This window comes from Gouania willdenowi, chromosome 8 (assembly GCF_900634775.1).
Source record: "Gouania willdenowi chromosome 8, fGouWil2.1, whole genome shotgun sequence".
Taxonomy (NCBI): Eukaryota; Metazoa; Chordata; class Actinopteri; order Blenniiformes; family Gobiesocidae; genus Gouania; species Gouania willdenowi.
In genome coordinates, this window is record NC_041051.1 from 10,295,602 (window position 1) to 10,323,587 (window position 27,986).

The 27,986-nt window shown below is 38.5% G+C and overlaps 2 protein-coding genes across 6 annotated transcripts in view; one reads left to right on the top strand and one right to left on the bottom strand.

Annotated features, from left to right (window-relative positions):
• LOC114468231 (dehydrogenase/reductase SDR family member 7B-like) overlaps positions 1–6,545 on the top strand; it is an 8,853-nt gene extending 2,308 nt beyond the window's left edge. Inside the window, exons 2-5 of the mRNA XM_028455011.1 lie at positions 1,516–1,726; positions 4,643–4,735; positions 4,816–4,968; positions 6,207–6,545. Coding sequence (XP_028310812.1) covers positions 1,516–1,726; positions 4,643–4,735; positions 4,816–4,968; positions 6,207–6,412 — 663 coding nt within the window. The 3' untranslated portion in view covers positions 6,413–6,545. The remainder of the gene's footprint in view (positions 1–1,515; positions 1,727–4,642; positions 4,736–4,815; positions 4,969–6,206) is intronic.
• LOC114468705 (protein cramped-like) lies at positions 6,371–27,986 on the bottom strand. Of its 5 annotated transcripts, XM_028455742.1 has the most exons (21): positions 27,879–27,899; positions 27,710–27,779; positions 25,815–26,137; positions 22,336–22,538; positions 22,091–22,244; positions 21,682–21,765; positions 20,681–20,729; positions 20,379–20,464; positions 18,852–18,975; positions 18,533–18,614; positions 16,674–17,606; positions 15,184–15,361; positions 13,915–14,087; positions 13,159–13,233; positions 12,982–13,063; positions 12,744–12,854; positions 12,392–12,543; positions 10,610–10,793; positions 10,320–10,487; positions 10,019–10,164; positions 6,371–7,977 (listed from the first exon to the last, which is right to left on the bottom strand). In XM_028455742.1, the coding sequence occupies exons 2-21, from the start codon at positions 27,715–27,717 to the stop codon at positions 7,864–7,866; spliced, it is 3,429 nt and encodes a 1,142-aa protein (XP_028311543.1). In that variant the 5' UTR covers positions 27,718–27,779; positions 27,879–27,899; the 3' UTR covers positions 6,371–7,863. The 5 variants fall into 5 exon arrangements, with proteins under 5 accessions (XP_028311543.1, XP_028311545.1, XP_028311544.1 ...); XM_028455744.1 differs by lacking the exons at positions 27,710–27,779; positions 27,879–27,899 and adding an exon at positions 27,947–27,986; XM_028455743.1 differs by lacking the exons at positions 27,710–27,779; positions 27,879–27,899 and adding an exon at positions 27,931–27,980.

Sequence of the window (27,986 nt, forward strand, 5' to 3'; positions counted from 1 at the left end):
TTTGGATTTTGATCTAATTGTGATTTTTATTTTCCTCAATATTGCGATTATTTTTTCAAGGGCCTCTTGTCATGTATTTTTCAATGAACACAAGCATTAAATCAATCTGTTTCATAATAAACAGTTTCAGATTTATTTAAACTTTAAAGAAATATAAAATATACATTTTAAAGCACAGATTACAACAATAAAGCAAACAAATCTGTGGCTTTACCTCTTCAACATATCTAACTAACTTCACGTTTCATGAAACATGTAAACATGTGCCCTGCACTTCTTAAACACTCTCTGAACTTAACAGGACAAGACAAAAAATAAATAAAAAAATTGCAACCTTTGTGATTAGAAAATTCCGCGTTATGATATCGCGATAATATCGCAAATGCAATTAATCGTTCAGCCTTATGTCCAACAAAGATTTTTCTTAATGGTTTTTATTTTTTGTATTTTTGTGGTTTCATAGATTTCTGGCTGTTTATGTAGTCGTCTTGTGTGTTTTGTGTGATTCTGATTATTTTAGTCTGGGTTTTTTTTGTGTATTTTACTGTCATTTTGTGTATTTTTGTGTGTTTACTTTGGGGGCCGCCAGTTGTACATCTGCACTGGAAAAAAATGTACCCGAACCATGTGTAATTAATGTGGCGTTGTTTGATCTAATTGTGTTCACTGTGAAGTTGGTCTTAAATTGAATTTCAAATGACAATAAAAAGTCTGAAAAAGTCTTGAATTTAGTTTGACTGAAGCTGTAGGAACCCTGTTATAGTTGTAATTGTAATTGAAAAAACCTGTTGCTGTTGTAATCATAATTGAGATCTGATAATTTACTTTGTAATTGTAATTGGCATTAAATTATATAAAAATTGGAATTTTACAATTTCATTAAATGCAAACCTGTAGAACCATATTATAGTTCTATAGCTGACACATACTGTAGTTAATAATTATTAAATGAGAAACAAATTAGATGATAGATCATATTTTCTAGAGTATTTTACTGCTGATTTAAGACATGGGTTAAAACTGACCCGTTAGCATTACAGATGCTAACAGAATGCTAACACAAGAAAGAGATACTGTATGTTTTATAGGGTAATTTTTTTAAAGGCTCTGTAATTGTGACTGAACTTCAGCAATTGAGAATGTAATTTTAATTGACTTTCAGGGAACAATTGTAATTGTGATTTTAATTATAACTGGAAAAAATGCAGGTCAACATAATCGTAATTGATTTGTGATTGAACATGGGTAATTGAAGACACAATTGTAATTGAACAATGTAATTGACCCCAACCCTGGTGCTCATATTTGAAAAGAAACATCTTTGTATTTAAATGAAAATCCCAGTGTTTGTTTAATCCTAATTTAACCCATTCTCATTAAGCACGTTAGTAATCTCTCTCTCTCTCTCTCTCTCTCTCTCTCTCTCTCTCTCTCTCTCTCTCTCTCTCTCTCTCTCTCTCTCTCTCTCTCCCTCTCTCCCTCTCTCTCTCTCTGGTGTTGCTCGTCCTTCTGCAGACACACACACCCCACACTGTGGTCTTTGACCTGGCTGACACACACACTGTGGACAGAGCTGCAGATGAGATCCTTCAATGCCATGGACATGTGGATGTCCTCATTAATAATGCTGGCATCAGTTACCGCGGCAACATACTGGACACTCACATTTCAGTTCACCGTGACGTCATGGAGACTAATTACTTTGGACCAATCGCTCTGACTCAAGGTTGGTGGAAAGCTCAGATTGATGTTATTTATAGTTTGGTTTTATTTATCCATCATTTACATTCACTGTTTCTACTGCAAACCTGTCAAGTATCCCGTATTTTACCCCTCTTTCCCGCCATCTTCCCATATTCGTATTTTCCCGTAAATATCCCGTATTTTAATGTAATAATAATTAAAAGATTCCTTTCTAAACTGAACGCTGTCCCTAGCCTCGTGAGAACTACCACCTGAAATGGCCTGAGTGACAGTTCTCACGAGATTAGTGCTGACAGCGGCAACAAACCCAGAAACAACTCAGAACAGAGATGATGAATGAAGACGTTCTGGTGAGAAAAACTAAGAACTGGTGTAAATACGTTGTAAAATGTGACAGAGAGTTTATCTTCATAAAGAGCAGCAGGATGTGACACAGTTACACGTTCTGTTAGATTAATAACTGATATTTTAACGTCTACCACAGTGGAAGGAACGATGTAAGTCACCATGAAAAATCAGCCAATCACAAGCTCCACAAATATACACTGCTTTAAAAAAGTGTTAAAGGATGTAAAGTCTGTAATAAATGTGTTTAATAAGTCATTAGTGAAAACCAGAGAACCACATGAGTGATCATGAAAAATTATAATAAATATATAATGAAAATAAAATGTTAATCTTTAACTTAAAGACAAACAATGTGAAATTAACAGTAAATATGCAACGTATTGAACTGTAAGTATATTAAATAAGCACTTGTGCTTCATATACACATTTATGTTTATATTTAGGCTGTTTTATAATTTAGGAATTAGGGCTGGGCGATAATATCGAGATTCAAGATGTATCAAGTTTTCTATTTTGGCGATATAGAATAACTATATTATTTCATATATCAATTTACATATATATTCCTTATTTTCAATATATATGTATATATATATATATATATATTATAGCTTATAATGTATCAAAATACTAGTTTTAGGAGTCGCTACTTTTACTTCTCAGAACAACATATAAAGCTCATAGATAGATTTCTGAGTGCACATATTGATCAGCTGTTTGTTAATAAATGTCCATGTGTAGCATTTTGCATCAGCAAATTTAACCCAGAATTGTTTTTCTGGTCAGACTTCATTTAATAAAATTATCTAGATTTATATTATATATCATCATTTTGAGAAAATATAGAGATATGAGTTTTGGTCCATATCACCAGCCCTAGTAGGAATGTTCACAGCATTTCAATGTTAATAAAGGTCGACCTACCAGATTATAATCACATAAATGTATTTAGTAAGTGGTTGATAAGTGGGTATTTTAGATTTATTGTACACCTATCCTAAAATATAAGGGATACTGGAGCTTGGTTGGGCGGGTGGGACGCTGGTAGTGGGCGCCAGAAAATTTCCCTTATTTTCAAATCCAAAACTTGACAGGTATGTTCTACTGTAGTTTCAGAGCATTACATAGATATACAGTATGTGGGCTGCTTTGATTGGCTGTAATAATATCAACACTGTATGAAATATCAGTAGCTATTAAAAGTTCTCCAAGCAAGGAAAAAGGTGTTGTTAAAGACCATGGCCTAAATACTTTCTTTAATTTAAATCAGTGTTTCTCAAATGGGGGTATGTGAACCCTTAGGGGTATGCGATGGCACTACAGGGGGTACTAGAGAGAGAGAGAGAGAGGAAAATAAACAAATAAAACATTCAAAATATGGGGTTTTATTTGTTTATTTTTAGTTACAAATGATAATCATACTAAATAATACCAGTGACTCACAAAACGACACCAAAAACACAAAAAATAAGAGAAAAATCTACTGAATAATAAAAAAAAACAGACAACAAAATACTCAAAATGACACAAAAAACACACGCACTAAGAGAGAAAATGACTTACCTTTAGCAGCAACACACAAAACGACAACAAAGACACACCAAAACGACAACAAAGACACCCAAACTGACAACAAAGACACACAAAATGACAACAAAGACCACAAAAACGACAACAAAGACACACAAAACAACAACAAAGACACACAAAACGACAACAAAGACACACAAAATGACAACAAAGACACACAAAATGACAACAGACACACAAAACGACAACAAAGACACACAAAACGACAACAAAGACACACAAAACGACAACAAAGACACACAAAAAAGAGAGAAAAACACACAAGATCATTACAAAATACACAAAAATAACAGAGAAACATACAAAACGACACACAAAAACACACGTGACTGAGAGAGAATAATTTAAATAACACCAACAACAGTGAGTTTATTTAAAGCATTTACCCAAATAGTATTTAATAAAGAACAGACACAAACAACAGAACTTTAAAGAAATGCAATATATAATATGTGAACGATAACCTAAGATAAATGGTTAAAATTACATATAATAAGATTGAAATACTATTAAAACTAGTGATTGTGAAGGGTTTGTGAGTACCTCAGAGTCTAATAATTCAACAGAATAATCATCCAACAATAAAACATTAGTTACGTTCAAACAAATACTTATTAAGACGTCTTTTGTAACATTTTAAAGTCTTGTGTGTGTTACCATCCTGACAAACCGTTATTAAAAGTAATAGTGTGTATTTGTACGGTTGCCGTACAGATAACCTCCGACACTATTGGTACGGTCACCGAAGTACACGTACGTAGTGTCTTAGGTTTAGGTTTAGGTTTAGTCTTAGTCACGTGACCTAAACTGGCCAATGGGGGCGCTGTGTATGGATAGAATGTCTGTATATTGATACAGTAACCGTACGGATAGCCACTGCCTAAAAGTAAAGTGAACTCTGCTCAATGATGAGGCGAATGTGGTGAAACAGGTGTATTTAAAACAGGACAATTGATGATAATGGACTCTAATAAAAAGTGTTATCTTCTGTGGTTCACAGCCCTCTTGCCCCCCATGCTACGACAGGGCAGGGGTCATATTGTGGTCATCAGCAGCGTGCAGGGCAGGATATCTATCCCCTATCGATCAGCTTGTGAGTGACTCGTCTGATCAAAGCTGATGAACTAGGGAGGTTTGTGAAGTGATGGTGACCAAAGTGTGTCTGTGGTCCAGATGCGGCCTCTAAACACGCCACCCAGGCTTACTTTGACTGTCTGAGGGCAGAGCTGGAGGAGCACCACATCCCAGTGACGGTGATCAGTCCTGGATACATCAGAACCAACCTGTCAGTCAACGCCGTCACAGGAGACGGATCCAAGTATGGAGGTGAGACGGAACTTTCTAGAAATGGGTCGGTTCACGCTTTAAGGAGCAGCAAAGTCTGCATTTCTGATCACTCATCAGACAGAAGGAGAAACATCTGTGTCACTACCTGACAGAGGGAAAACACAGCCAATCAGCATCGCTGACTGTAAATAGTCATTGATTTAAATCACGGTTTGGGTCAATTATAATTGTAATCACTTCATTTGTAATTAATTGCAATTATAACAATTAGAATTGTAATTGAAAAAAAATCGGTTGCTATTGTAATCGTAACTGAGTTGTAATCAGGGTTGGGGTCAATTATATTATTAAATTACAATTACGTTTAGTCATGTTTTCCAATTAAAATTACAATTAATATTTTTCCCCTGAAAGTCCATTACAATTATGTTCTCAATTACTAAAGTTAAATTACAATTAATCACACTTACCGAGTCTTTAATAAGTAAGGCCATAAAATGTCCCCTTCCTCGTTAGCTTTCTGTTAGCATCTCTAATGCTAACGGGTCAGTTTTGACCCATGTCTTAAAATACACTAAAAAATATGATCATCTAATTTGTTTCCTTGTTAGGCTTCCTAATCAATGGAAATATTTGTATTGATATGTGGGCGTCAATCATTATATCCTTCATTTTCAATTTATTTACATGGTAAAATCATTTACTATTATATTAAACTGCGTAAGCCATAGAACTATAACATGGTTCCCTAGGTTTGCGTTCAATTCAATTGTAAATTACAGTTTTTATGTAATTTCCGTGCCAATTACAATGAAATCAATTACAATTCAATTAGCAGCAAGTATTTCCAGTTACAACTATAATTATGTCATAATTGTAGTTAATTATCAATTAGGCAATTACAATTGATCCCAACCCTGGTTGTAATTGAGTTAAAAAAAATTGACTTTGTAATCGTAATTGCCAATTATAATTAAACGCAAAACTGGGAAACCATGTTACAGTTCTATGGTTTAAATGACAAACAAATTAGATTATAGATAATAGTTTTTAGTGTATTTTAAACACAAGTTTATGGGGTTATTTAGACTTGATTAGTATTTGTGATTAATTGTAATTGAACTTACTAGAGAACATAATTGACTTTTAGGGAATAAAAAATAGTTGTAATTGAAAATGGATCATTTAAAGCATGATTGAAATTAAAAATGTAATTGACCCTAACCCTGATTTTGAACTTTCTCGTTGAGCGCGTTTCTTTCTCTTGCTGTTTTCAGTTTTGGATCAAACCACAGCCTCGGGTCGGGACCCCACAGACGTAGCTCAGGCAGTGCTAACGGCGGTGCGACACCAAAGCAAAGACGTGGTTCTGGCCGGACTCCTCCCCACACTGGCCGTTTACCTCCGCGCTTTATGGCCCGCTCTCTTCTTCAGGCTCATGGCCTCACGCGCTCGCAAAGAGAAAAAGCCAAAAGACGACTGAGGACGTAAACAGAGATGGTGGTCGGTTGGCGCAAAGCAGGGATTTCATGGTTGTACAAGAGGTTTTTTCCATTTGTACAGGTTATTGCTGTAAGTTTGTTTTAATAAAAGTTTGAAAGGAACTTTAATTTAAATTGTACAAAACTTCTACAATTTATTTTTAAGGATTTGCAGGTCCTCAGTTGAGTCAGTCATTGTCCATTGATTGAGTCTCCACTACGTCAAACACATGCTAAGGAAAACAACACAAATGCAAAAAACAAACCGATTTTAATTATCATTTCATACACAGAATAAAAACACCTTTTGACAATTCGAAAACCGCAAATTGACTTCTGTGGATGTCATCTCAAAGTTAAGTTATACACTGATATGTTGTTTTTGTTTTGTTTTTTTTAGAAATATAAGCAATAAATAAATCAAATAACTATTTACATTATGTTACAAAAAGCGCAGTAAACACTGGAAGTACTTTCTGTACAAAATAAATCCTCTTAACAAAAGTCAAACCTGCAGCTTATTCTGTGTGAGAAACAAACCCTCCTCAAAACCAGGAGCTGTGGGTTCCACCTCAAAGTGCTGGAAAGATGTTTAAAATGGAATGAGGATAAAATACTGCACGACAGTGACGCTGTGACGGCAATCAGTCAAAGTCATTCACATTGTGTGTTCCTTACAGCCAGTATAAATAAAATAAAGATGTGTAAAACAGGCATCGATAGTGTTTTAGAAGCATCCACTTGGAATACGGGGAAAAAAAACAAACTATGCAATTGTTGCTTTAGTGTTTTCATTACAAACACCTGATGCCCTGCTTTCAGAATAAAACCCATTGTGTGGTATATGATTAAACTCTTAAAACAATTTCAAATAAAAAACTCTGATAAATGATTGTTTTTCTGATAGTGGGTGTTTAAGGTGATTGGTTCATGAGTTTAGGTTTACCATTAAAAGAAGAATTGGTTCATGAGATAAATTCAGAAAATTATTTCAATAAATTTTGTGCGACGTGAAAAAAAAAAAAATCCACAATTATTTACGCTAATTGCACAATGTAAAGAAAAAGCAGAAACGTGTTTTTCACTTAAGAGGAACTGATTTCTTTTGCGTGGGATCTCAAATAAGCAGAGATTAAAACAGTCAGATGCTAGGCACACGGCCAGCAGGAAAAGACCTTACAAAATAAAAGAATCAGTGGATAGAAACTCCTGATATGGCATATTTTCCTGTATGAGTTATTTTTTGAAATGCTTTTGTCATTAGTTTTTTTTAATTTTTTATTAAAGGGCGTCTCACTTCAGAAACAGTTCAGTGCTTCAAACGGAGCTCAAGGTTTTCTATAATTATTGCACTTTTACAAACAAGGGCATGGCTTTACGTGTCCTCCATAGAAGCAGAACGTCCAGCAGGTAGAACCGTTCCCCTGCTGGTGTAACTGGGTGTTTCTACTCCTCATGGAGGATGGATGGAGGGTTCAGTCACTGCCAGCTCCTGGGCCAAGTCGTTAAAACGAGCGATGTAGTCCACGCTGCTCTCACTCATCATACAGGCCAGCTGAGAATCCACCTGACAATAGAACATATGAGCACTGATAAACCTGTTCCTGTCTGTTCCATTAACCACTGTCACAACAAAATACACAGCGAGGTTTGTGAGATCATACAAAATTAAATATTTATTCATTTTTTCCTATGCAGACGGTGAGAAGTTGTTAAATTAAGGCAGATAATCTACTACTTTAATATTTATTTACTGCTGCACATCGAAATCTTGGATTAACGACTTTGCTCAATGGTTCTCAACCTTTTTTGGATCGTGACCACAAATTTCTGGCGACCTTAAAGTCTGTGTAAAGCAAATTCAGCCATTTTCTTCTAAACACATTAAATAGGTCATAAATATATTCCTTAAAACACGTAAAAAGCCGTTTAACCATTTATAATGTAAGTGTGGAGCTCGGCTTCACAAACTGTTTAAAATTTCTGTGTTCAGGATTTAACGGGCGGGTCAGAAATCATAGCCGCTTTACGTCATGGAGCCCTCATTAGCATAAACATTTGCCTGCTGCTGAAGCACACCAAACTTCCGCAGCCTCCAGCAGGCGCCATTCGTCCCCGAGCCGAAAACAAAGCACATATTCAGACTCGGGAATAAAACGTGTCCACTGGTGCCACATTTTCCATGAAATGAGCACTTTTATACACCGCGATTTGGTTTTTCGCCTCTAGCAGGCGCAGTTCTGACTCTAGCCAGGAGAGATGGACATATTCAGACTCAGGTGGAGAAGACCTTTCTGCTGACGCCCAATCCGAGCACCTTTGGAAACCAATGGGAGAAGAACTCTCTCTCCCATATACACAGTACACGGAGGTGGCGACCCCCTTCCTGCACGTGGGCGTGGTTCAAACGCCTCTAACTGACACGCCCCCAGCGTTTCAGAGCAGAGAAGTGGTTTTTTTCCATTATTTTGAGACCTAATTTTATATACTTAGCGATTTTTTTCATCTTTCAAATGTGGCTCAGTGGTCAATGACACACGTTTCTGTGGTGTGACAAACTCATAACACACATTTATTTCTGCTTGACACAAACTTGTGTGATATACAGTAGTGTTACGAGTAGCACCAAAGTGATGAGACTACATTTATATATGAGGAAGTGAAAGTATGGAATGCAGTTGTTTGAAAAAAAATAATAATTAAAAAAAATTACAAAAATATTATTTTTTATTTTTTATTACTAATTTTTTCAAATGCATTTCTTTAAACTAGATTTATATTTGATGAGGTGAAAGTATAGAATACAGTTGTTTGAGATCGAGTATGGTGTTTTAATTTGAAAAAGAATAATCTAAAAAATGCGAAAAATATAATTTTTAATTTTATTAATATTTCATTAACTATTTAATTATTAAATGTTTCTACTGGAGCAGAAAGTATAGAATACAGTTGTTTGAAATTGTGTGTGGTGTTTTAATTTGAAAAAGAAGAATCATTTTAAAAATTACAAAAACATTATTTTTAACATTTTTTAATTAACTATATAATTATTACATTTTTCTTACTGTATTTTTAAACTAGATTCATAGTTAAATAAGTGAAAGTATAGAATACAGTTGTTTGAGATTGTGTGCAGTGTTTTAATTTGAAAAAAAGAATATTTAAAAAAATATAATTTTAATCAGAATTTTTTTCATAATTTACTAGACATTTCAGGCGACCCCATTTGAATTCTGGGCGACCCCATATGGGGTCACAATCTTAAGGTTGAAAAAACTTTGACTTAGCTTAACTTTAAATGTGACGGGGGTGTAAAATTTTTTTTTTTTTTAAAAACACTCCCATATGCTAAATTTCCAGAGGATGAGATTATTTATTTATTGACTCACAGTATTTTTTAAATTTACAAGATACCAGGAAAACTGTCAATGGATGTTTATAGCCTATATCATGTATATTATATGTTTAACACTAATGAATCAATGAAAAATAATTAGTTGATTTAATTACTTTAAGTTTAGAACCAAAGCAAAGCTTTTGGCCTTAACAAACAAACTGGATCCTAAATGACGCTTCTTTAAGTGATAACGGGATGAGAACTGACTTACTTCTGCAACGTCAGGAAGGCCACGAGACTGAAAGGAATCATGGGAGTTGCAGTCCAAGAGACTGGGACCAAGCAGAGCTGTGCCACTGGAGGGGCCTGATGGGGTGAGAGTGGGCCGTCTGCTCTTATCAGGAGACACCATGCTGGCTACAGAACAGGAGAAGAAGAAGCTTCACAATTTGCAAAGAATTCATCAGCGCAGAGACATTTCAAACAGACTAAAACTAAGGCGAGCAATGAGTCAGCATTAACTGATTATATATATAGATGTATATAAATGAATATAGCTAAGCTGGACTTACAGAGGAGGCATCCCAGTGTGGAGTCAGAGGAGTCACTGGGGTACCACTGTGGGTCGTGGCTCGGGGACGGGATCCAGCCTCTGGACGGGCTGACGGAGGGAGACGAATTCAACAGTTTGGAGGCGTCGGTGGAGACGAGCTTTGATGGAGACAGAGAAGCTTCTTCACCTGTAGCACAAAGAGCCAAACAACATGAGATACAGACGTAGAGCAAAGAATAACACACAGCCCTCAGAGGTATTTTTAATCTAAACCTTTATCATAAAAGCGTGAGTGATCCATGTCCGTACCGTAATGGTTAGAGTTGATGGCGAGCTCGATGATGGAGTCACTGATGTGTGTCTGAGGCTCTCCAGGTGTGAGGGCCTCCTCAGGAGGGCCAGGAAGCGAGATGTCGAGGAGTGATGCCACGCTGGACGGAGACAGGAGAGAGTCTCCACCTGTTACACCAGGAGATGGAGGAGGCAGACCGTTCTGTAGCAGGAAGGACAAACAGTCTGAGCACGCTCACTGGGAACCAAGAATCACATCTAACAGTAAAACATTCATGATGCAAAAAGACTGAACACAGCTGAAGAATGAGTGGGATTTTTAAAACATCCGCATACACAAAGACTTTCAAAGTAAAACACATAACAGTAAATAACAAATGACACTCCCTCAATGTCATTGAGGGTTTCAAACTTGTATTACTTTGACACTTAAAGGATGAAGAAATCAGACTGTAGAGTGAAACAACGGCCGTTAGTGTAACTGCAGTCATCAGCCAGGCCGGCACGGGAGTGACTAGACGATGGATACCCGACCAAAGCCTGACGGTACCCGACCCGACCCGACCCGTCGGGTTCAGACAGATATTTAGAACTGGTGGTTGGGTTCGGTCACATAGTGTCCTTTCCATTCCTGCCAGCAGCAGGACCATGGAGCAGAGGAAATCAGTGTTGAAGCCACATTCCTTTTTCTGCACAATAACATGGATTATTCTTATCTTTGACACATGGATTATGTAAATAGATCCACTGCGTCTCTGTTTGGGTTTGACGTTCACTTACCCTGTGCTCTGATCTGATGATGACTTTAATAGTTGTTTGTTAATTAAAGCGGGCTTACCAAAAAACAAACTAAATATGTCAATTGTACGAGGAAAAAATGAAGCTTAACTGTCTGTTACGGGTCGAGCTCGGATATAAATATCTGAATGCCTGTCGGGTTTGGGTCGATCCGCACTCTAACTGTGACACAGTTATTTATTTACTCGACGCTCACGTGACCGTTTACTGCAGGACCTCGGCACATGCCTCCACAGAACCAAACAGTAGGTAAGTCCACCGTGCTCATCTTCTTCTAGTCTCCAAGCTATCTTCTTCTTCTACTTCATTATTTCCGGCAGAGTGGACGCCTCCCCAAGTCGTCGAGAACGCGCATCAGCGTCATTTGATGTCACGTCTGCAGGAATACGCTGGAAATTCAGGCTGAGAATTGCAGTAAAAAAATGCATCGCACAGTCTGTTCAGTAGGGATAGACCGATATTAATTTTTTTTTAGGGCTGATGCCGATATTAATATCCTTCAGCCTTAGCCGATGACCGATACGGACTGACGATTTTCTTGAGCCGATACTACTTTTGCTCCCTCAATTCACATCATTAAAATTACACAATGATGATAACAAATGGTACAAGTCTCAGGTTTTAATAACATTTATTGAAATTAACAAAGTTGAGGTAGAACGACAAGTAAAAACCATTAACAGATATTAAAAACAGGTGATGTAGAACAAGAACAAGTAAAAAATAGATGCCGATACACGTAAAAAACGCAAAAATCAGCCGATAATATCGGCCGGCCGATGTATCGTTCTATCACTAATAGGGGGACATTTGTGTGTGGGCTCATTCTGTTTGGGTTTGAACACTGCATCACCCAATAGCATTCAAAGACTTAAAATTAATGTTTATTTTCTCACAAATCCTGCCCTCTGCTCCTTTAAATGTAAATAAGAGATGCATCTCTAAACGTAGGAAGATCTTTAATTAAAATATAAAAGTGAGTCTGCGTGTGCATTTCCTCACCTCTGGTATATTTTGATGGAGGACCTCGTGTTCAGTTTCAGTAACAGGTGCAGAGGCGAGCGCAGCGCCGTCCTCAACAGAAGGAGGGTCCAGCTGGTGACTGGGGCTGCCCGGGATGATGCCTGCAGATTTGGCTGCCTGGCCGATAGCGCCTAAAAGACAGAAAGCTTTAGGAACAGCAAGAAAAGACGAAAAGCTGAAGACACACAATAACACATCAAAAACAGAAATTGACAGAAGTTATTTGGGAAATTAAAATGATTTTAATAAGTAAAAAAAAAATTCAGGCAGCTTGAAAAATAAATTAAAAAAAAAAAAATATATATATATATATATATATATAGATACATACTGGAAAGTTCCGCAGCGACTGCGGAAGTAGACACTGCTGGGGAAATTTTGGACTGGAGAGGGCGGGAGGAAGGAGTGAGACGTGTCTGAATCGGCCGGAACGATCCAGTTCCTGAAAGGATAAACAGGAAGTGAGAGTCAAGACATTAGAGCTGTTGTTAAGAAGGTGAAAGCAAACCAAGTTTAAAACCCCTGCCTTCAAAAAGAACAATGTAGTTTATGATGTGTGACTGTCCTACCTGTGGCGGAGGAGTTGGACAGGATGGAGAAGGAGCACACATGCTGTGGAGTGTCTCCTGTAGTTCTGGGCAACAGTGTTCGCTGCGAACAGGAAACACACTTAATCAGTGAAAAAAAAAACACAACAATCTTGGAATACACTTCCTGGAAGGAATGAAACATTTTGATTATCCCACCTGAACCACCAGAGGTTTCCTCAGTTGTCTGTTCCGAGGTTTTCTCTGCCTTGACAGGAAGAGATCTGACTGCATCTGCACAGAGAAAAAAAGTGGATCTCAATGTTTTTTCAAATGTATGTGTGTGTGTCATTACTTTAGGGCTGGGCGATAACTCATACTCATATCTCAATATTTTTATCTCAAAATGGCGTTATACGATATAAATCTTGATATTTTTAATGCAAAGTCTTACCCGAAAGACAGTTATGGTTTAAATTGGCTGATGCAAAGTGCCACACAGACACATTTAGTAACAAACAGCTCCATAAAATCTGCCACTTTAGTCTTTTTCTCCTCTAAAGGACAGCATGTGTGAGTGAGTTCTGTAATGTGCCTTGTTTAGGGGAAGGTCTGGGTTAGGATGCACTCAGTAATCATCTAACTGTACTTTTCATGCTGTTCTGAGAAGTAATAAAAGCAGTGACTCCTAAAACAAGTAGTTTAATATAAAATATGCAATAAAATAAAAATAAAAATATATTGTTAGAGGCGATATTGCAATTTTCAACATCGCCAAAATAGAAAACTCGAGATATTTTGAATCTTTATATATTGTCCACTTACTTTCCACAAGATTCAATGATAAATCAAATTTAAATGACTTAATCGGCCCATTATCAGATGCTAAGATGAAGGTGAGCATATTTCAAACACAAAGCGACCATATTAAATATCAGGGATCATTCATTTCTGCCTGATTCTGTTCCTTCTTACACTGATGGAGTCCAGCTGCTGTTTCAGGGCGAGCTCGGCCTCTTTGTTGGGGGAAAACATTCGACTGTGGCGTGAGCTGTTGGGGGGCAGCGTGGTGGGAACAGCGAACACGCCTCCTTCAGAATCAGTGCCTAGAGTCGAGCCCAGCAGAGAGCGAGGAAGGTTACGCCCACCTGAGGAAAAACGAGGGGCTGTTATTGACAAACCAAAGTTAATGCAGTAAATAAAAAAATCAAACAATTGCAGCAAACAGATAGGAGAACAACATCTGCTGTACACAGGGACAGTAAAAGGACTGCATTTAAGATTTTTACATTTCAATAGAAACAAAATGTTGCCAATTTTATACAGAAAGCTACACAGAAGGAAAGCTTTCTGCTGTCTGTGCTGGAAGATCAGATTCTGCGATATATCACAATATTTCACCACACGATTATGGTATTGATCCAAAAATTTCCAAATCGATTTCTTTTTAATCGTGTTTTTAAACAAAACAAAAAAACATTTAATTGCGCTACCGTATGCATAGCACGAAAACGCCCAGTCACTAGGTGTCAGTGGACCAACAAGACCTTGTTAAACTACCTAAAGGTCGACCGTGGCTCAGGTGGTAGTGGGTCGTCTTCTGATCGAGAGGTTGGGGGTTTGATCCCAGTACCTGACTATGTGTCGAAGTGTCCTTGGGCAAGACACTGAACCCTAAGTTGCTCCCAGTGGTCGACTAGCGCCTGGCATGGCAGTCCTGTCCCACTGGTGTGTGAATGTGAGAGTGATTGGGTGAATGAGCTGATATGTAAAGCGCTTTGGGACTGCTTCAGTGTGGGAATAAAGCGCTATATAAATCAAGTCCATTTACCATTTTACCTCACTCCTCAATGCATTTTAGCTTGAAAGATGATTGCACTTTATTTTGATAAAACATACTGGGAACTTTTATAGATGTATGTGGTTACTTTTTATTAAATAATTAAAAAAAACATTTTTGAAAATGTAATTTGACAGTTTTATAAACATACCACTTGTTTTTGATATCGGTACTTGCATTAAGGTTAGTTACCATTTACTTCTTCTAAACAAGTTTAAAAATAATAAAATTAATTGTATCGCATACCATTTTGTACTTGTAATAGTGAAATTTGTAATTATTGACATTGTGATATCAATACTGTTTAGTAGCGGGATATATTGTATGAAATTGTGTATTATATTGTTAGATTCATGGCAATGCACATTCCTAGTTCTGATACACACACATTAAGCCACACAAACCTGTAGCACCAGCGTTCTGGAGCTGTAATCGAGCCACACGAACTGATGCCTGCTGGCGGCCAAAGCTGGGGCTGCGAACCCCTGCCACAGCACCTTTAGTTGGAGGCGTGAGTGTCTGGTTTTGCTCGTCCTGGTTCGTTTTGAACGGTGACGTGGCCGTGGAGCAGAGTTCTGAGGTCTGATGGGAAAAACACAAAAACACTTCCTGTAACAACAAAAACACTGTTTTGTTGTGTTTTTCAACCTTGGGGCCTCCTGCAATGTTGAGTAATTGATAAAAAAAAGTGTGAATAAAATTATATATAAATCTATTATATTTTTTCAACTATTATTATTTTAATTGTTATTCTTTACCATACACAATCTCAAACAAAAGTCGTCTATACTCTCACTTTCTCAAATACTGTATAACTAATCATGTGCACTAATGCTGGTTATTCTGTATTTGTAACACAATATAACAAACATGGTCAAAAATTAATTCCAGAGAAAAAACATCTCTGGAATCGTCAGAAATTTGTGTTAGAAAAATCACCCGTAAAAGGTTAGGAACCACTGCTATAGAGCAAACATATGAAACTAATCTGATTAATTCTCCTTCATGTAAGTGTTTTGTTTTTGTGTTTGAATAAATTCTAATTAATTAAGACCAAATAATAAATAAATGTAACTCCTTGCAAAATATCTGGTGAGAGGTTGAATATTTACATAGACTTTATCACATCTGGGGTTTTAAAAGTGCAACAATCCAGATGCTGTTGATGACATGGACCTGGATGTATAAATGTTGGTTTTATTGACCTAACTCCACTATTATTTTAGCAAAATATTGTAATAATGTTACAAGTAATATTCATATTATTTGTGCGACCATTATTGTTATTATGTTCCCAGAATGCTGCTTCTTGTTGCTTTTTTTTAAGTCTACGTAGGGCTGGGCAATATATTGAGATGTAAAGATATATCAGGTTTTCTATTTTGGTGATATAGAAAATGATAATATCGGCTATATCGATCGATTTTTTTTATTTTAGAGCTAATTTTGTATAAAAATACTCATTTTAGGAGTCACGGCTTTTGCACCTTCTCAGAACAGCATAGAAAGCAGTTAGATGATTACTGAGTACGTCCTAACCCAGACCTTCCCTTAAACAAGCCACACTACAGAACTCACTCACACGTGCTGTCCTTTATCAGAGATAAAGCCAAAAGTGGCACATATTGTGCAGCTGTTTGTTAATAAATTGGCTTGTGTGGTATTTTGCATCAGCAAATTCAACCCAAATTGTTTCTTTTGAAAAAAAATATTGAGATATGAGTTTTGGCCCCAAGTCTACTTGGGTTTCTAAAACAATCGGCCACGAGAAACATTTGTGAACCTTTGAACAAATTGTGTTTACTGAAGCCCTAATTAGCTAGCTAACTAAGTTAAAAAAAAAAAGAAAGAAAACTTTCAGCTGAAAGTGAAAGATGGGGATACTATTACTCACCAAAGGTTTAGGGTTGACCTCGGTTGCCACCAGTTTGAGCAGACATTGTAAAACCCGATTGGTTCTGTTGGGCGTGGGTGGGGTCGTGCATTGTCCGTTCTCTTGGTTGCTGGGACCAACATTGGGCTGCCACTCGTACTCCAGCTGCAGTTTCCCTGGTTTCCCAAACATCAGGTAGAGCTCAGCCAGCGTGACGTTCTCTGAGTCTCGTGCGTTCCAGCCCTCCTCTCTGATCTGCTCAACAGTCCGCTCTTTGATCGATGACGGAGAGCTTTGGGTCACACACTCCTCTGAGCCTCCTACTGGAGGTTTGGCTGAAGGTGTCTGGCTGCCCTCGAGAGGGGTCATGGTTGAGGGTTGCTCATCTTTGCATTGCTCTGATAAGCACTCAGTGCAACTTGATACATTCTCTGTAACCTTGGTCAGGGCTAGGCTCTCTGTATGTTCTATAGAAGTACTGGTCTGACTAATCTCAACAGATCCAAACCCGTTACCATCTTCTGGCAGAGCTTGCTGAACTGAAAAAGGATCACATACAGAAGAGGGTTTCTTCTCCTCGAGCTTTGCTGAATCATCAGCTAATGATTCAGGACTAAAGGCTTCAGTCCGACGGGTTTCACCACCAACAGTCACTGAAGAACCAGACGAGGACGCACGTCCAGCTTTATTGGCACCTCGAGAGGTCGGAGCCGTGTGGATGCCCAGTATATGGGCGGCTGGTAGTTCCTTGACGTTGGGGCGGTTCTTCCCACTCTCGACCCAGTGTACAGTGCATGAAGCCTTGGAGTGAACCACACGGGACACCCCAGGTAGAGTAGTCAGAGTGCTACACTCTGCTGGGAACAGAAACAGGTCCTCAGGTGGAGATCTGCTCACAGAGCCGGTGCTGGAATCAATCCCCTCAAGAGCCTCCCTCTCTATGAGACTCTGGAGCTGGAAATCAGGATTAAGGAACAGATCACACTTATAACCGATACTTACCCCAAAAATAATATTTTACAACACTGGTTCCCAAACTTTTCAGTCATGTACCCCTTCAGACATTTAACCTGGAGCCATTGTACCCCCTACTCCTGCACACTTAAAAAACACAATAATTTATGTCATATACAATGTAGCCCTACATGGAAATGTGTCCCTGATTTCTAACTATCCTGTTGAGGAATAATATATTATAATAAAATAATAATAATAATATTCTGTAAGCACACAATAAAACATTTTATTCAGAATTATCACTGGATTTATTAAATCAATTAGCCTACTGGCATTTTCAGTGAGAAACTCTCTCTTTCATTTTGGATAAAACTCTACCAAACATTTGTTGATTGAACATATAGCAGTAATATACCCTGAAACTCACTACAACTTTAATTTGAAAAGTGAGGTTGAGAGGATGCTTAGAACTGTGATGTTTGGTGGAATTTAAGAGTCTATAATTGTTCTCCAAGCAAAGTCTTTTTCTGTTTTTGTTCCACTTTCACATAAAGTAGGGGCCTACATGGTGGCAAAAGGCATCAAGGTCTTGACAGCACGTGTGGCTAGCGTAAAGCAATGTTGCTCATCATATTTGCTGTCCAAACTGCTTCACTGTCACCGCTAGAGGGTAGACCTACAGAGGCCAATGTGTAATTGGTGGCAATGCATGGAGGCTCCAGACTGCTCTTGTATTTTTATTTTAGTTTCCAATGTTGTCATGCTGTTTTTAATTTCTATTCACGTAGCCCCTATGATAATTTGAGAACCCCTTTGGGAACCTAGGTACTAAAGAGATGATTTAAGCAACTACAAAAATAGCAATTACTTACTGATACGCTAAGAAAACATCAATAAAATAGGCTTTTGTTTTGAAAGGATACAATGCGCTGGTCGTGGTGAGCCCACTTCTGTTTTAAATACTCGATGAGGCTGGAAACCTTCCTGTGGAGCTCCACCATCATCCTGCGTTGAAAAAAAAATAATTGGAAGAATTATTTTCAAGCCCTTTGTTATGTGTGACCACAGCGTCAAATATCTGCAAAACTGCAGTCGACCTCTGTTACTAATGTTATTACCGTAGTTACATTAATCTAATGTCAGTTTTTAATGAAGGAGGTACCAAAACAGTGTTTCACAAGCACGCATTAGAAATGCCAATGATCTGTTGAATGTCTTTAATGATTGAATTCCTGAGATGACCTGAGGCGAGGGTTGTGGGCGAGGCTCTGAACTCGAGCCCAGGAGCGGTTACTGCGCGGCTGGAGCTCCAACGCCACCTTTGGGGGGAGCCGCACCGGCTTCTGGTCCTCCTCATCACTCACTCCTGCAGAGAGAGTACGACTCAATGAGCTTTGAGGAGGCTTTTAGTGTAAGTTAAAACAGTAAGAAAAAAAACACCATCAGCGTGAAACTGTTTTAAAAACAATCTAAAGAGCCACACAGGTGTGGACAAGTTTTAGGATGAAGCGCTGATCTGAAGTCTTAGGCTGTGTTCAAAATTGCATACTAACATACTACATGCTTGATGAGTATATACTGTCTACTATATACTATTAGTATGACAAGGATGATGAGCGTTCCCACTGAAATATACTTCCAAGTTTCCCAAGATACATTTCGAACCTACAACAACAAAAACCTGAAGCACACTGAGGCTAAATATCAAGTAGAATATCAACATGTGGTCATTTGATCCACGAACCCTGCAGAAACACATTTAAAAATTTTTTGGAGACCATCCATTGTGCGACTGACTAAACTTCCAGTTAACTTCAAAACAAGAGCCCTATTTACAAAAGGGTTAAAAACTAATGGAAGACAAGAAGAAATACTTTTATTTTGAAAAGAGGATATTTGATATTTAGCTTTTACGTTCCGCTCGCAATGCATCATGGGGCGGTTGAATATGACTAGTGTGCCCATCGTGCATACTTAAAAAAGTCCCCATATAGTATACATCCAGGTATTTCTCGCATACTCAATCTTTTCATACCATCTAATGTGAACACACTACATACTCATTTTGACGTCAGATTTAGTATGAGTAGTACATTAATATGCTATTTCGAACACAGTCACAGATTCAACGCTTTTGACTGATTTTGCTTCATGTTCAGTATGAGAGAGCAAGGCCGTGCATGTCCTGATTCTTTAGGATTTGAAGCAGCCATGAGATGTCAGAAAAGCTCCTCACGACATTTTGAAATGATCTTTTCTAATAATCTAAGTGTGTTTACTGATTAATAGAAAATGCTAGTCAACACAAAATGTAGGCGCGCGGACGCGCGCGCGCACACACACACACACACACACACACACACACACACACACACACACACACACACACACACACACACACACACACACACACACACACACACACACACACACACACACACACACACACACACACACACACACACACACACACACACACACAATTACCCTGATTGGCATCAATCTTTTTGCAGCGTGATTGAACAGAGACAGTTTCACACAGTCGTGTTTTCCACCTTCCTCCTGCTCCTCAATTTTTTCCCTAGTTACTATAGAAACGCCACAAGCCCACACACGCTGTCATTGTTTTATTTTATATATTTATTTATTTTTACTTAATCTCCACCCTCCTACACCCTCTGAATGATGCAGCTTGAATCTTCAGTGCTGACGTGGGTTTGAGTTCTCCCGTCTCAATTTGTTGGTGGCCGTGTGTGTGCACGTGCTCACCGTCGGGATCACAAAGTTTCTTCAAAGCGCGACACATGGGAGCTTTGATGCGAAGGTTCCTGCCTTTGGAGCGCACAGTGGTGGCCCTGCAAAAAACAGGATGCAAACATCTATTTAAAACATGCAAACTTAGGCCATATACAGTCTACTGATGTTTCATTATGACCATATGTTGGTTTGTATACTTTTGTGTAATTGCTGTTATTTTAACAGGTGTAATTGTGAAATGTTGCGCTCAATGCGAGTTAATAAACACACTTCTATGTTTTTTAAAAAGCCCCTGACCTTTCTCATTGACTTACCCCTGCTGGATGAGTTCATTCAACTTTGCTGCATTTTTGTCATCCATCACTGTGGAAGAAAGAAACAGAGTCACAGTTAATGACACTGCACCTCAGGGAGCAGCCGTCTCCTGTGGCTGGGATCAGGCATGACAGTCGCTTCCCTTGTGTCTTGAACTAAAAGCATCAAAACAGAAACACTTTTAACAAACATTAAGTCTGACCCATAGGGCCTGTACTATGAAGCTGGATAAGTATATCAGGGATTTATCTCCATTAGCAGGCTTCACCTAACCAAACATTCTCTTTCAGAGAGCACCTGTACTACAAAGCAGGATATACATTTCAAGTGCGATTTATTTTGGGATTTTTTTTTTGTTTATTTCTATATATAATAAAACATATAATGAATACCAATTTTCCATTCATTTTATATAATTTTAAGGTAGAAAAACTATATTGGGACATATACTGTATCACACAGCACTAAGCAATAAGATGATAGACGGACACAGACAGGGCTCTGATCAGTTTCACTTCATTACATCACAGACGTGTTTCTATTCAGGTAGTCCTAAATTTATCACACACACTGGGGATGAGAGCACAGTGTTTCACTGAGGTATGTTCCTGCTGATGCTGACAGCGTCACTATAGCGTATGAATGAATGAATGAGGTCATCCGTCTGCGTATACAGAGAGCGTCTTCATCAGCTGACTATAGATCAGTCCATCAGATGTAAATCTATATCTTTCCTAAAGGATGTCATCAGTAAATGAAAGGATTGCATTTATCCATTAATATTTTTTCTTTCCTAAACGTAGCTCTCAGGTCTGCACCAACCAGGATCATCTAAGAATGAGCAGCTCATTTTCCAAGAGAACTGATTGGTTAAAAGGAAAGGACTTTTGGACTCGCTCAGATAGTATCTACCTGGTCGGGACCAGGTTATGAAGTTATTTAGCCCAAAAACAAGTTAGCCAGCGTCGTAGTACAGGACCATAATACGACCATCACTTACATCCTCCAACTTTTTTACGGAGCTCAGCGTAGCAGATGAGACCGTACAGCTCCTGAGAGGATTTCTTCAGCACTCTGGTATAAACTGAAAAGGAAAGGAGTGACAACATCTGTGCAACCACACACTAGAATAGGCTGTAATGAAATTAAGCAATTTTTTATCATTTATGAAATCAAAGGAGAGCTGTGCTGTCCTTGTGTTAATCAGATCTGCTCTCCTGTGTTTACTGATCAAAGCAAAAATAATTACATTTTCACAAACGTTCTGACATATATTTACAAATATGTATCAAAGAAACGTATGCCCTCTGAGCACTGTCAGCCAATCTTGTACAGTTACAAGGTAAATCATGCCTTCACATGCAACATATTTCATGAGGTGCATGTGTGATGTGTAAAGAGGAGCTCACCGTCAGCAAAATCAATGTGTTTGGAGATCTTGTGCCACGTGCGGTAGTAGAAGTGTCGCACCTGCTCTTTGTTTTTCACCATGTTTGCTGGCTTGCCTCTCTTCTTGTACTTCATTGCGATATTGTTCTGGATCGCCTCAAAATCCTTCCCATACTAGAGGGCGGAGCAGCAGACGAGATTGTTAAAAGCAAAGAAGAGCACGTGTTTAGTTGTAGCGCGGCTGAGGTCGGATTAAAACCTTTACCTCGTACAGGCCTTCAAAGAAACTGTTCTTGTCTTCTGTGCTCCAAGACTCCCACTGCCGACGGGCCCTCTTCTGGTTTCCAGCGTGCTCATCCTTCTCAACAGAAGCTTGTCCTTTGGCAGCCTTAGATATTCCCCCCAATGAGCCAGCTACAGGCCCTGACTGTCCCAATGCCCCCTGGGAAGTGGAGCAATTCTCTGCCCCTGTGTTACATAGAAACAGAGAATCCAGAGTAGCATTATAAAACAACATGAGAATCAGAGTCTGGCAGCATCACTGAAACAACAATGTTACAACCGTAACTCAAGCATCATGACAGGAAAACATACAATTATCCAAAGGTGAAAGTAACAGATTACCTCACGTTACTGTAATTTTACGGGTACTTGTAATTTTTTGAGTATTTTTCTAAATCAGTCATTTTACTTGTACTGAAGTACGTTTTAAAAGAATGTAAAGTAACTCATGAAATTTTTTCACCCAACAGTTACTGAGTTATAACTTTTTGTGATTTTTTTTTCTTTTCTATTTCATGGTCTCTTGACGGTACATTGAACATAATCCATATGTTCTTAGTCTTGCCATTTCCAATACATGCCCACCCACATTCTAAGGCTCAGGTTGTGGTTTCTACCTATTATGTTGTTACCCACATAGCACATTTGGCATGGCAATGTTTTAGAGTTCATAAATTTAGCTATACTTAGAGCTTGAGATTTTTTTAATTTTTTTTTTAAATTGAATTCATTGGTGTTATTTAATTTAATTTAATAAAGAATTGTCCATTTTGACAAACTTTTTTTTTTTTTTTTTATGCAGTTGTTTTGTTTTTTCTTCTAATTTACGTCTGTCCCACAGTCGTATATATTTTGGGTTGGTATTTATTTTTGTTCTTTCTGTCTGCTATTCTATTGTGTTGCTGCAATGTGTCAATTTCCGCTGTAGAGACCAATACATTTTTATTCAATTCTATTTTATACAGATGCCTTTGTGGAAGATAAATTAAGTTCCAATTGTTCCTTTTTTAAGTTTACACAAGATATTTACTATATACAAGGGAACCGTGGCAAGATTTATTCCCAAAAATAAATGTGGGGGGTGAAAGTAACTAGTAACTAACTACCGTTCAATTGAGCAACTTTTCATTTGTACTTGAGTATTTTATATATGACTTACTTGTACTTGAATACAATTATAATCAAGTAACAGTACATCTACTTGAGTAGGATATATCAGTAAATGATAAATGGACTTGATTTTATATAGCGCTTTATCCCCACACTGAACCAGTCTCAAAGCACTTTACATATCAGCTCATTCACCCAATCACTCTCACATTCACACACCAGTGGGACAGGACTGCCATGCAAGGCGCTAGTCGACCACTGGGAGCAACTTAGGGTTCAGTGTCTTGCCCAAGGACACTTCGACACATAGTCAGGTACTGGGATCGAACCCCCAACCTCTCGATCAGAAGACGACCCACTACCACCCGAGCCACGGTCAGTACACTTCACACCTCTGCAAATAGCTTTCTAAAGTATGGGTTATTATGGGAATCAACAAAATTCCAACAAACGAACAGTGCTCCTTTTATGTGGTTCGACTCTGGCAATACAATCAATCTCTCCGACTCGGTCAACAGCACTGAGCACACTTGTCCAAAACCAACTCCTGTTGACCTCTGGAATCCAACTTCACTCCACCAGCCCAGAGCTCCAAACCAGAGCCAGAATACAGTAGTCAACACAAACACCAGGCAGTCGCACACAGAAGAACTATATTGTTTTAAGTGAAAATAACTCCACATGCTGACACAGCTTTGATGTGCTTCTTCAAAACAGTTTGGCAACTAATAGTGCATCACCATAAAAAAATAAAAAAACTTTTTTTTGGCAAGAATGCTCAAACTTTGTATAATATAATATATCCAATGACACAAAGTGTGCCACTTTCTATTCTCATGGGCACAAATAGAGAGAGCGTAAATAGATGAAACATGCTGTAGATGTGTTTGTCTGATCAAAGACTGATGAACTTAAAAAGATATATTTAGCAATGTTGACATGCAGCACGAACACATTACTAAAATACTTTTACTCCATAAAAAGCATAGCATTCTTTAGTGAGGAGGAAAAGGCCTTCTATGTAGTTTGTTGCAAACATGCTTTTTTTAAAAAAAAAAAAAAAAAAAAAAAAAAAGCCACATTGCTCATAGAGAACCTGAGTTACTACTTTCCCACCTACTTTTTACTCTTGTGAAATAAGTGATGTGGAAACTGAGGGGGTGACACTTAATTTGAATGAAAACATAAAAAAGCAGCTTTCTGTTAGCGTCGCCGAGGCTTGTTTGCATATAGTAGAGATCCGGTCATTTCCTGATATACCCACATATACTACTCTACTCACAAGAAAAAAATGCAAGTTAAGGTTGCTCAATGCTGACACTTACGATTGTGTCGACATGTGCATGTCAATGAAATAGTCTGCAAAATCCTAAGAAAATACAGAGAACCATTATATCGAAACCTTTTTTGAAGTAAATTTCTCCAACTACCACAAACTAACATTTCTGGCCTGTCCGATAAATAAACAACAAGACAAGGATGCTTCTCAATTATTAACCTGTGAGTTACAATGCCTGTAATTGTTGTTATCATAGCATACGTGTCAACTGTGCTTTTCTAAAAAGAGGTACAATGTTAAAAAAAATAATAATAATTCTAATGGAAAAGCAAAAAGATAAAATATAATTACAAAGATTGTTTAAAGCAGTGTGTCTCAAACGGGGGTATGCAATGGCACTATAGGGGGGTACTTGAGAGAAAGTGTAAAACTAATAAATTATTTTAAAAAAACATGGGGATTTTAAAATTTGTATGTTTGGTTAAAAATGATGTATCACAAAATGAATCACAATAATAATGATGATGACAATGATCTTGATTAGAACATGAACTGAAACTACTTGGACTTGGTCCCACGCCAGGTGACAGATGACGGGAAATTATAAAAACTGTAGAAATAAATCTATTCAGGAAGCACTAAATACTGCTTTTTCTTTCTATTTATTTACAAAGTTAGGATCTTTAAAATGTGTGTTATCACTCATTCATTCCATTATTACACTCTATAGTTGTTGTTTTTTTGTAGTATTCTGAGTAAAAATGTTGTATCTGGACAAAGGGGATACTTATTATTAGATTCAGAAATGCCCCCAAAAAAGTTTGGTGTGTGTGTCCCAATGCACCATGACCATGGACCAGTAAAGTATAGCTATGGATGGATGTGTCCAGTGGCTCCCAGGATGCAACACAGTGCTTTGAGGAGCCTGTGGCCCCTGAGGAGATGAACACACCACCACCAGGGCCACAGAGCAGAGCATCATGTGAGCCACCAGATAAACAAACAGTCCCAGCTGGGATGTCAGTGATAGCCTGCTCTCCTCATCACACACACACTTCTCTCTCTGTTGGTACCTTTTGCTTTGGCCCCTCCGTGTCCATTGATGGCTGAGCCGATTGAATCCTTCCGTATCCGCTTGCTCGGAGGTCGGACGCTGGATCGGAGAAAATGATGCTGGTCGTGTCCCGCAGGGGCCGGTTCGGCCGAGGTGTGCTGGGTCAGGCTCGGCCCGGTTCTGTGCGGGTCTGTGGCCGCGGCTGATGGATTAGGACTTTCCTTTGTACTGCGCTCCGAGCTCGCCTGCTCTGCGCTCTCGTCCTCGTCGCAGCCTTCGGGCTTTCTGGACGGGTTCCCCCTTCCATCCACACCGATCCCGTCCCTGGAGCCCGGTGTCATGCTGCCGGCACACATTCACACACAATCTGTCAGATTAGGAGCAAAACTGCGAGCGAAATTAACTTCTAAAGACGACGATCCCTGTCTCTCAACATGGCCGCCGCTGTTTGTTTCAAATCCCCTCTCCAGTCCCGTCAAAACAACATCAAATAAATGCATATTACAGGCTGGGAAAAATTACGATACACTCCAAAAATATTTCAATAAGTGTCGATTTTGTTTTACCGAGTGTCCTTTGGCTGGATTGCACAGAATCGAGGGTAAAAATGCAACTAAATTTCATATAGGAGCGCTTTTCAGTTTAGCGCCCTGCTCAAACGACAACGAAACCCATCCGTGCACTCGTCATCCGAATAAAGTGCTTATCTCTTCTTTATTTTTACCCATTTTCCTGCTCTTCAGCGGCCAGTGGTGTCTTCTTTCTTTTCACCATGGGTCCGATGGGTTTGATTGGCAATTACCGATCAAATTAAGCATAATAAAGCCGAAAGCGACCGTCAGCGCTCTGTGCTCTCCTCCGTCCTGCTTCGACTGAGCTGAACTCTATGCGCAGTTCAACTGTTTTCTATCAGCCTAAACATCACTGGGAGCTCTCTTTTAAAAGTCCAAAACACAACCAAATAAGCACACACACACAACACACGCCGTGTGTGACCCAGAGAATAATTTACATCATCACAAAACCTGCTGATGTGCACAGATTGTTATATTAACCTGCGCGCAAGAGGACTTTGTATGACACTACGTCACCAAATGTCTGCAGGTGAAAATGTATCATAGGCAAATATTAAAGCTTTATTTCACCCAAAGCAAAGCCTCAATCTACTTACAATACACAGCATGTTAAAAAACAAGTGCATGTGTATGTTTTACAAACACGTTACAATCTGCATTTGGCTTTCTGTGCAACATAAACAGTCTTACACATCAAGTACACAAGATAAAACCCAGTTAAATAAGACAACTGATCCATTACTATGTGAGATACATGTTGACACAGTCCAGGAATCCATTTCACTACAGTTATTAATGAAGTATTCTTATTTTACTTCTTTTTTATTTTATTTTTTACTTTGCCTCACATGTACTGTTAAAGAGCAAAACAAATGTATCAGATGAGATCAGCAGAAATGACAGGGAAAGACTCTACTCTTAAATAGTCTCCACAGATGTGAATCACTGAGTTGTACCAAAACAACATCACAATTTAAACAATTCAAGATGAATAATACAACCCTTATAACAAGCTGGAAGAGCCACAAACTGCTAGTTAGACACCTTAACACATAGTAAGCAATGTTGTGCATCCACAATGTGAAATGTAGCAAAGATTAAACATGGCTCAGGTCAATATAATCCATTTCTAGATGTAGTTTGAGGTCAGTCTGAGAACAGACACTTTATGACTGACATGTTTCTCCTCACATAGCCCACTAAAACCAAACTTATAAGATAACTGCAGCCAAAACTCAAGTCGTGGACCACAGTTAAGACAAACTGATACAATAAATGTGTGTTCGTGTGATGGTTGGAGATGTTTTAAAGCAGCAAAAGAAGTGTAAACAAGCTTTACCTCCACATGTAACTCAGCTTCTTGCTAACAGCTGGCTAGCGGTAACATCCTCACAGTTGAACCAGTCATTCTGCCAATAAAAAAAGCCACTCGTAGTGCAGCTACCACCTCAACTACAAGTAAAACTGCGTTCCGGGCTGAGAGGTCAAGTTTAGTAAGATAATTTTACCTGAAGTAAAGGCTGTTTCGCGTTTTATCCGTCCGCAAACAGGCTAACATACTTAGCTGACCACAGACCTCCGGTGTTACCGCTGACAGTTCCTGCACTTGCTGCTCG

Excerpts from the sequence above, each read along its gene's own strand:
- LOC114468705 (XM_028455741.1), bottom strand. The coding sequence starts at position 27,928 with ATGTTAGCCTGTTTGCGGACGGATAAAACGCGAAACAGCCTTTACTTC. Across the intron at positions 22,539-25,814 it reads CGGAGGGGCCAAAGCAAAAG|GGGCAGAGAATTGCTCCACT; the intron begins GTACCAACAGAG and ends TATGTAACACAG. Across the intron at positions 13,234-13,914 it reads AGCAGCTGGACTCCATCAGT|ATGCAGTCAGATCTCTTCCT; the intron begins GTAAGAAGGAAC and ends TTCTCTGTGCAG.